This window comes from Erpetoichthys calabaricus, chromosome 8, assembly GCF_900747795.2.
Source record: "Erpetoichthys calabaricus chromosome 8, fErpCal1.3, whole genome shotgun sequence".
Lineage (NCBI taxonomy): Eukaryota > Metazoa > Chordata > Cladistia > Polypteriformes > Polypteridae > Erpetoichthys > Erpetoichthys calabaricus.
The window spans coordinates 120,651,705-120,662,496 of NC_041401.2; the positions used below are offsets into that span (position 1 = coordinate 120,651,705).

Sequence of the window (10,792 nt, forward strand, 5' to 3'; positions counted from 1 at the left end):
ATTACAAATAAAAACTCTGTAGGTTGTGTAGACTATCCAAATGTATCAGTCTCAGAGTTAGAAGTATACAACTGCTTTGACTGTAACCCTGATAACTGTGAAGTACAAGAATAAAATCATGATGGTAGGGTGCTAAATTATTACAGGGGCTGACACAGATCTGCACCAGTGAGAAGGAATATTTTTAGACATGTTAAATATATAAGAATTCAGAAGCTATATTGGACAATTTTTGTCAAAACATTTTATATTCTAGTTACACCGACAAATATTTTTTTTCTTTGTTATTATGGAGAATATTCACTTGTATTCCTCAAAAATTATGATTTATTATAATCTTGCACTCTTGCTTGAAAACATGCTTCAAAAAGCCATCAGACAGGTACATTCTAAAGTTTTCCAAACTCAAATCTTCCAATACAGGTCAAAATGATGACACAGTAGTTAGCAGCACCCTGGATTAGACCACTAAGCCTGGTTATTGTTCATGTGGAGCAAACAACGGTGCAAAACAGAAAAAGAAACACCAATAACATGATATATCTTTACAAATCATTAAATTAACAAGAAAAATGCAAAACATGCAGCACCAAGTTGCAGTGTAGTGGTAAAAACTTCAGGGATCCAGCTTTCTGGGTTTGAATCCCATGCCCGTTCTTTGTGTGAATAATGAATTTTCTCCATGTGTCGAAGTGGGTTGTCACCTACATTCCAAAGATATGTATGCATGTTAGGTTAATTGATGTATATAATTTGGTTCAGTGTGGATATGGAAGTGACTGGGCCATATGATGGACTGGTGCTCTTGTCTATGCAACCTTGCACTCAATGCTACAATGATAATCTCCAACCACCCACCCCTAAACTGTATTAATCACGTTTGAGAATTCTATGTTATGTGTAGCCACTGTTTTTCTTACCTGAGCTCCAAGAAACAATACCATTTATTAAAACCTACTTGGTACAGGCATTTTAACTAGTAATGAACCCTGTACGTAAAAGAGCAGAGCTCCTTTTGTTTTTTTCATTGGATGATCATCGTCTTAAAAGCTGTAAACTGACTTGATTGTTCTTTTTCAAATTATTATTTAATTAATGCAATTTTAAGGAACTATTTACGGTCTTAATATCTAAATACATGCTGCTTATTTTAATGGGTGTTATTTGCATTAGTATGGTTTAACTTTTTACAAATAAGTTTGAACAGTAATAAAAATACAAAACAAAATACATTTCAAACTGGCGAAAATAAATAGATTTCTCCCACAACTCAAAAGAGTTTTCAGTTAGGCTGCCTGAAAATGAGTGAGATTGTGGGCCCTGGACTAACAACCCATCTGCTTTGCCTACTGTGCCAGTCAATTGCAGACACCCACACTGCCTGAAACCAGGTTAAATGAAATCATCTTTAAAATAATATCTTAGTTTTATATATAAAAAGATAATGGTTAGAAAGAAATGTAAGCATAGGTGTAGTACAACATCCTGTTATACGTAGGTCAGTTCTTAAACTTCATAATTTATAGGTAACATCCTTTACTTGGCTATGCTCACAAATCACATTTTCTGACAATATAAGTAATACGTGGTGGAAATCCAGCAATCAGTAAAGGAGCATATCTATGAATATATGTGACGATAACTGATTAACTAATAATAATAATGATAATATTTCTGGACCCGCTACCTCATTGCCACCATGGAAAAGGTAACAAATATTCGAAGACGTTTTAATGGTGGATTGAAAATACTGTATATGTAGCGTGGGCAACGTTTGCCAGCATTTGAGATCACATAATTCAAGGAAGGTAAAAAGTATCTCTAAATTATACTAAGTCGCCTCAGTGTTAGAAACTGCTAGTCGCTCTTTAGCCTGGCTGGCGGCTGCTGTGAAACATTCACGTCCACAAATAGCCGAAACTCAATCTGAATATTTGAGACGAGGGCCCTTACACGACCCCGCCCGCTCTCCTACCAATCATAGCACCGCCCACACTAGTAGCTTGTCGCGATACTGCCCAGAAAATTACTACACATCTCGTATGATCTTCACCCGGACAGCTGGAAATCTCGCGAGATTAAGTTGACAAGATGTCTGAAGGAGAGCTGAGTAGGAAGTGGGATCGCTGTCTTGCAGATAGCGTCGTAAAACTTGGTAATTAGAGTCGAAGCGAATTATGGTGGCATGTACTAATCTTACTCTAGTTTGTTTGTTTAAGGATTGAAGAAGTAACTTGGAATACGATCGTTCAGCCTCTCTGTGTAGGCAGGCATGACCTCGGCCTGACTAGGGACATATAACCATTATAGGTAAACCGTTGTAAATTTTGGTAATTTGAGCAGACGCGAATTATAATTCCATATATTTATATTACTGTAGCTTGTTTTGTTTAAAGTTTGAAGGAATGTCTTTTAAAAACCCCTCAGCATTTTTTTAGTCCGTAAAGACCTTGTGTAAGAATATTCAACCACGTTGTTGGCAGGGTTAGAGCACCGTTTTACAACTAGGATAGCAATACACTCTCACATTCATTGTTATCTTTAAATTAGTATGTCTTGTATACTAAGGCTGTGCTCTGGTTTCTTTTAATAATCACGTTTGCGCATTTTTATCGTCTTGTTTGTCATATTTATTACTTGATTCTGTTCAGTAGTGAGAAGTCAAGTAAAATGACACCTTTTATTGGTTAACTAAGTAGTAAATACTTTTAGGTTAGATATGCAGTAAACTTACCAGGTTGGTACCTATCCCCTGTAAAAAGTGCCCGGTAAGACTATTCTTTCTCAATACACCGAGATCCCTAATGTTCTTTAGGTGAACCGTTCATACTAATCTGCAAGTCCAAATCTGCCGCAGGTGACCATCATTTTAGTAATTTCACTTTTGCTTGTTGTATGGCAGATTTCATTTTCAGTGCCTTATTAGCACTGTATATTCCCACAAGACTGCAGTTACCCATTTTCTTGTAGTGTTAACCCTGCCCCTTAGGTTTGTTTTTGTCTTTTTCATTATTATCAGACATGACCAAAATAAGTTAATATTTCATTTTTTGTTGTAGTATTAGGATGTCAGCAAATATATTCTTGTCATGTGTTTATACAACTGAAGGACATAAATTTTATAACTCAACACTGAAACCAGTATCTCTGTTTTAAAAGGCCTACAAGTAGGACAGACAGCTTTACAGTAAAACATATCCAATGATCATTCAAATATTAGAACTTCATGGTAGCAAATGTTCTTAGCATCTGAGGTGACCTCCTGTGTTTATGATGAATCTTTGTTTTTATAAAGCTTCCTACCTATAAGAAAACATCACAAAATTACTTTATAGTGCAACACAAATACATAAGAAAATAAAATGCAACTGCTTTCAAAAACATTGCACGAAACAAACGTGAGTTTACATAAGTAAATCGAATTTATTTACAAGATATTCCCTAGCAGATTAGCAGTATGACAGTACAGTACAGTTACAGTTACAGGTATAGTTAAAGTGCAAGAGAAAAGAGGTGAGTTTTGAAACAAAATTAAATTTGTTCTTAAAAGATGGCTGTCACATTTATTACCAACAGTGAATAGGTTCTCTTAAATGTGTTATTAATCATTCACATTTTTAATTCAGGTTTTGCTATGGTTGGGCTTGCAGATTCAAGGAAAAACGGAGTGTTAGTTTATTACCTTCAGTTGTATTCATCAGTATCAACTGATTTGTTTTTTTAAGGTCTGTGTTAGGGTCTTTAAAGAATAATGTTAAAATGCAATTTTGCATAAACATTATTTACTTTGGCTAAACATTTTGCATTGCACAGAAATACAGAACATTCTCTGTGGGATATTTTTCTTTAATACCAAAGAGTAATAGAACCACAAAATTGGCTGTTGAAGACCCGTGAAATTCTGCAGATGTTGGAAAAGTGTGGCCCCAACAGGGAAGTGACTCTACCCTGCGGAATAAATTGATTCTAAAAACCCTGAAGCTTGTCATCAGGAAAAGTCGGTAATTTTTTTTTTTTTTTTTTTAAACATGGCATTTGTAACTGTGAATTTGTTAGACATAGTGTGTTCAACAAGAGTCATCAGTGATTCAGGATTTTTTTCCAGGGTATATTATGTAACATTTCCATAGATAGATAGATACTTTATTAACCCCAAGGGGAAATTCACATACTCCAGCAGCACCTTACTGATACAAAAAACAATATTAAATTAAAGATTGATAATAATGCAGGTAAAAACAGACAAGAACTTTATATAATGTTAACGTTTACCCCCCCCCCCCCCCCCCCCCCGGGTGGAATTGAAAAGTCACATAGTTTGGGGGAGGAACGATCTCCTCAGTCTGTCAGTGGAGCAGGACAGTGACAGCAGTCTGTCGTTGAAGCTGCTCCTCTGTCTGGAGATGATCCTGTTTAGTGGATGCAGTGGATTCTCCATAATTGATAGGAGCCTGCTGAGCGCCCGTCGCTCTGCCACAGATGTCAAACTGTCTAGCTCCATGCCAACAATAGAGCCTGCCTTCCTCACCAGTTTGTCCAGGCGTGAGGCGTCTTTCTTCTTAATGCTGCCTCCCCAGCACACCACCGCTAGTTAGATAAAACAAAAATTGTGTGCTTGCTGGTTACTTACAGGAATGGTGCAGTGGTTGAATGGTGACATTGCTTCAATGGTTCAGCAGATTGAATCCTGCTCTGTGTGCAGTTTGCACATTTACCATGTCTGTGTGGATCTTCTTACCATATCCCAAATGTGCAGTAAGTTAATTGGCAGCTATAAATTAGTTAGGCATGAATGAATGCTGATTTAATGTAGCATAGCTGCCCAATCCAGGTTGCTGCCTTCTGCCCACTGGTTGCAGTATAGTCTTCAACTTCCGATCATTTTCAACATGAAACAATTGGTTACCGTAAACAGATTAGGTTAAAAATCAGGTTATATTAATTGCATTGTAAAATATGTTTAAGCAGATTCCTCTGCTTATGGTAGTCTTGAAATGTCAAGAAAATCTTTTTTACTGGTTCATGCAGTGTAATTAGTTCCCGACACATATTTGGCATTTAAAGTTAGAATGTTACTGTGTTTCCAAGCATTTTACATTTTTGCAGTAAATGAAACTTACTAAATGGATGTTTCCACAATGCATATTAATATTCTGATTTTAGAAGGTGTTGTACTGTTTTTAAAATCATTTTAAAGTAGCTCACCTAGTAATTTTGGGGCACATTGCAAAACATCACCAGGTAGTATTTTGAATTAAATTTAACATTTAATCTGGTGTAACTCAAACAAATATTAAAGCCATACAGTATAAGGACTTCAGTAATGATCATCCCCTAGCAGATGACAAACAGCCAGTAAGTACATTTAGACATATTCATCATGATAGTGTAGACAACGCTTGAGGTCAAGATGTTAAGTTCATGTATCATACAGATTGTGTAAAAGTACTTTTATGAAATCTGGTTTTAAAGGTATTAATTTAACTATATTTGCCAGATAAAAGGAGGATATACAGGGTGTAATAGGTTGAAAAATGTCATAGTCACTTTACATGCCATTCATGCGAAAGTAAAGTAAATCCACCAGTGGAAAAACAGTGATTTTTAGAAGCAATGTAGGCCACTGTCTCTAGCTGCTTCCTTGGCAGGGAGAGCTTCTCTAGGTGAGCAGGTGCTGGTTTTTGTTAAATTCAAAGTTTAGACTTACTGCACCAATCCACTGACCTGCCCGGGGCAGTCTGAAAGATTTTTCTTTTCCATTTTCGCTTGGCAGTTCTTTGAGGAATCTGCACAGTTAATTGGTTTAGGTGCAGTGCATCTTCCTGCCAGCAGCAGTGATTATTTGTACATAATAGGAAGATGCCAGTATTTGGCAGAGGGCAGTTCTGGCCTTCTAGTTCCACTTCAGAGTGTGCCTTGGAAAAAAATAAGTTTATTCTGCTTGGTTATCCAGCTGTTTTTTGATTGTTTTATCCAAACCTTGGACATTTCCCATTGCTTGGAGCAGTGAAATACACTTGTTAAATGAGACTGGTCTGTTTAAGGGAAAATAATTTCACTTTTATGTTTTATTATTTCTGCATGTTTTTGTGAAATATGAAAAATCTGTTTGTGATGCTGAGCCTAACAGCTGGTTGAACATGCACAGCTGAGCCTCCCATGCAGTGAATGGGTGGGAAAGCCATGTTAATGAACCTTGTCTGGCAGCCAGGTGTTGTTTTAAAATATTACGGTGCAAAGGTCATTGTATTTACCAGACTGAAACATTCCTTCAGACAGTGAGTGCTTATTAGTGTTGAGTGACTTTGCAGACAGATGACGCCAGCACATTGCTAACCAGTTTTGAATTGGTGAAGTTCTGTGGGGCCCCCTGGGATATACAACAATAGTGGTCAAAACAGCTAATTGATTTTTATTTTTGACAGTTATGTAGGTGTTGGTTACTTTTTCTCCATAAGTTTCCCATATTGTCTGGGGTAACTTGTTAATCAATTGCTATTTGTTTTTTATTAACAGGAGCTGGCTTGGGGTTAGGTATAGTTTTTTCTGTCATTTTCTTCAAACGTAAGTATATACAAATGCAGCAAAGTGTTTGGTATGCTGCAGTATTAAGTCAGACATATCTTTACAATAATGAAAATTGTTTTGTAGTCTCTTTTTGTAGCTGAACATTTTAACAAATCTCCACATCACTAGGTATGAATAGACTAAAATGTTTTTGTACATGCTTTGCTGGAAGGTACAGTGTCAAATACATGACTGGGTATTAGATCAGTGCCTTTTCTGAGAAAATCTAATGTGCTAAAGGAATCAAGAATAATTATTATGTGCTGTTGCATCCTTGCAAGCTGACATAACTTAGAAAGGGGAACGCTGTACCATAGACTTAAAAGTAGACACAGATGTTGATATTTTGTCAGCAGTCATCAACATTAATGTTAGCATTTTAAATTGTAAGGTTACACACTTAGTTATTTGCACATTTGTTTTAAACCATCACTTTTAAATATGGTTTCATAAATACTGTTTTTGATAGTTACATGTATAGTCGGTTTAACCATATTAATGCTTATATAATAGCTATAGTATGCATTTGGCAATATACTGAGTTAATGGGACAATTTTTAATCTTTGTACTTTAAGGTACAACTGTAAATTTCATTATTACTTTGACTTTTGTTTTTAAATTGACTGAATACACAAGCCCCATATGGCCAGTTTTATTTCATGAATGTAAGCAAGTGATAGATAGATAGATAGATAGATAGATAGATAGATAGATAGATAGATAGATAGATACTTTATTAATCCCAATGGGAAATTCACAAATTCCAAATGGATTCTATTCGTTTCAAGAAATTGACAGATGTTTTATAAGGTTTCTAAGGTCAGTTTTGACATGCATACAGAACATAGTAAATTATCTTACTTACATGTACTAATCAACATTCAACAAGTTACCACTGCATGATGTCCTGATCAGTGAGCTTATCTACTTTAACTCAAAATTGTTGACCAAATCCAGAAATCTGTTATAATGCAAGTCACTGTCTTGTCTGTTCCAGGACGTACATGGCCTATTGCCTTTGGCTCAGGAATGGGGATTGGAATGGCATACTCCAACTGCCAGCATGATTTTCAGGCTCCCTATCTACTGCATGGAAAATTTGTTAAGGTATAATGAGTGTGATTTACCTTTTTCATCTAATAGTACATTGTGGGCAGCCAGTATACTTTTATTGATTAGCTCATAAGAGTGATCCAGATGAATTCCTCTGATGACATTTTGTTATCAAAGACAACTTAATAATCTTTATTGGTTGCATTTTTACAGATACCTTGTTAAAACATTAAAGTAATTACAAAAGCTGGAAAGAATAATTATGATGAGCAACGCATATATACTGTTTCAAATTATTATGCAAGTGATGAATCAGTAGGGTATCAGTTACATGAACATTTGGTGTTTAGTTTTTCAAGTAAATTTCTTGCTTGTTTTGTGTCTCCTGTCTTTTTAGATAACTGGGATCAATCTCGGATGGGTTTGTTCATTAGTTTGCCAGCTGATCTTAATTAAAGGAAACGTACTTAAGGAGGTTGTTCCACATTATTGGGCATGTCACAGTTGTTATGCATGCACAAATCTTGTCACAGTTTAATCTCTCTTTGGTTTTTGTGAAATATCAATTATTTTCAAGCCTTTTGCAAGACATTGTAGTATTTCGTGTTTTTCATCTTCAGAAAGATCTTTCTTTCTCCCCATATTGCATAAGAACTGACATGCCTAATAATGTGGAACAACCTCCTTAAGACACAAAACAATCATGAACTTTCATTTGTAAACTAAAAACCAAATGTGAAATCCTACTGATACGTCACTTGCATAATAATTTGGAGCACAGTGCACAAGCATTAATTATCCACAGTATACTGTGTACTTAATGTACAATGCATGTTCTTATTGTTATTTTTGACAGTTTTTGTATTTTTTTCCTCTTAATTTTTAAGAATGCCCACCTTTTTATCAACAGATGGCTGCCAACTATATTGAATGTATTAAGCAGACATTTCTCACATTAGTGAATAATTTCAAGTTTTTTATACCGGGGAAGAGATCATGGCAAAGGTTGTAATTTATTATTGTACTAATAAGTCCTAACTGAGGGAGAGTATTTAAATTGTGTTTTTGTAGCATATTGCTGTGTTCAGATGCAGTTAAAGTGGATTTTAATAGTTTGACTGACCTTGCATCTTCCATTGCTTGTGACATTTTTTTGAGACAAAGTATCATCTCTCACAGCTTGCTTACAAAATGCATTTAAATTGTAATTTATGCTTGGTGAACCAGACAAATGATACAAAGCAAAATGATTATCCTAATGTTACCAAGATTGTGTCCTCCTAAAGACTATTGCCAAATGACCATTGTCAATAAATGTAAAATGTACAGGACATCTGAAAGGCTTTCTCTTAATTAATCATTAAAATCTGTTAAGGTGGACTTCTCAACTTGATGGATAAATTGGAACTATACTGCAGACCATCTCATGAACACCTCCATAGCAAGAACTTGAACTTTACAGTGCTAAAGATCTTTGACCAAATCATTTTTAATCGGTTTCATGTGGGTCCCAGATGTCATGGTCCATGGACATAGAACATTATGCACCTAAATTACAAAGTGTTGAGGTTAATTAAATGACTCACTGAGATGAATAGTATAACTAAGCACTTGTTTAACATGTTATGCCATTTGAAGTGGCTGCTGCATTTCTACATTTGTGGTGGGCTGACATTTATATTGAAATGCAGGTTTAAAAAAAAACAAAAATCTGGGTTTTGGTTGTCCTAAAAACGATTTGAATTGTACTATTTCTGTTTCTCACAGGAGCAGTAATGAGGCTGTGGATGCATGCTCAGGAGTTTGCTGCTACTCTTCACTTTTTGCTCTGTCCTTTTTTCTCATTTACCCACTCTATTATTGATTGTCAATAAAGATATCTAAAAATAGTTTTGTACATCAATGTACTGGGCCACGTTGGGAGGGCCTATAAAGGTATAACTGTTTAATAAACTGTGTAAATTCAGATTGGTGTAGAAATGGGCTGCCTAAATTGGCTAACTAAGGTTTCTGCTTTGGTCTGTCAGCAAAGGTGCAGAGGAAACGTAGAGTCCATGAAACATATATACGAAGTATTCTGCATGAACACTTACAACATTATTAAAAGATGCATACTTCAATATTTACTTGTTGTAATAGATCTCAAATAAGTATGTCTTAAATGTATTTATAGTATGACCAGTCAATTGTGTGTTGTGACTCCTGGTATTTGGCCCAGAATTTTGAGCACCTAGGTGTTGAGCAAAAAATTATTAGCAGTATATGTTTCATGGTAAAATATTATTCATTCACTCACTCCTGGACTTTGATCACAAGTATGTATTGCATCCCAGCTGAAAACTGGTTTCTGCATTTGCCTGTAGAGGCAAAGTACTAAATGTTCACATAAATTTGAAAACGTTTGTCCCTGCTAAGGAAAACATAGGTTCAAAAATGGAATGCATTTATTTTAAATAACTAAGGTGTGCATTTGAGTAAATAGATTTTTATCATTTGTTTGAGATTGCAGGACTGTAACAAGTATATCTCTGGTTTTGGTAACATCAATTTGCAGTCACCATATGGCCAGTTTTACAGGACAGTATAATGTCTATAAACACAAAAAATGTGTTTATATGTGGCCAGTTTTACAGGACAGTATAATGTCTATAAACACAAAAAATGTTATTTTCTCCAAGCATCTGGATACAGTTTTGCCTCCTGTCTGCCATTACCATTCAGCCTCAGTGCAGCAGATTATACTACTGCCTTATCTATGTATATTACTGTAATATGTATAGTTTGTAGTTTTGCATTTTCATTTTTGATTATTTCTGCAACATTATTGCAAGACAAGCTGTATAAAAAATGCTGTGCCAAGGTAGAAGGAATCTTATTGATGAACTTTTTTAAAAACCTTCCTGTAACCCTATTAATGTCTTGCAAGTAGAAACTGATTCTCAGAAAGTGAAAACTTTATTGGAACATTTAAGGACCAAAATAATCTTTGTGGAGTTAGGTAGTGAAGCTGTCCAGTGGTTTCATGTATTATAAAAGTATTAAAATATTAAATAAGAATGCTGAAGTGTTCACTTATAGGTGCTTTTTAGTGCGTGAACAGCAAAACAATGAGTAGAAAATAGTGAAAGGGTTTCTTCCCATTGTTCAGCTTGCTAGTGTTTTTAACTTCAA

At 35.3% G+C, this 10,792-nt stretch overlaps 1 protein-coding gene across 1 annotated transcript; it reads left to right on the forward strand.

The window, feature by feature from the left end:
- Window positions 1-2,019: 2,019 nt before the first annotated feature.
- On the forward strand, window positions 2,020-9,510 carry micos10 (mitochondrial contact site and cristae organizing system subunit 10). The gene is made up of 4 exons (XM_028807336.2): window positions 2,020-2,155; window positions 6,517-6,564; window positions 7,566-7,675; window positions 9,389-9,510. The coding sequence occupies exons 1-4, from the start codon at window positions 2,092-2,094 to the stop codon at window positions 9,395-9,397; spliced, it is 231 nt and encodes a 76-aa protein (XP_028663169.1). The 5' UTR covers window positions 2,020-2,091; the 3' UTR covers window positions 9,398-9,510.
- The last annotated feature ends 1,282 nt before the right edge of the window (window positions 9,511-10,792 follow it).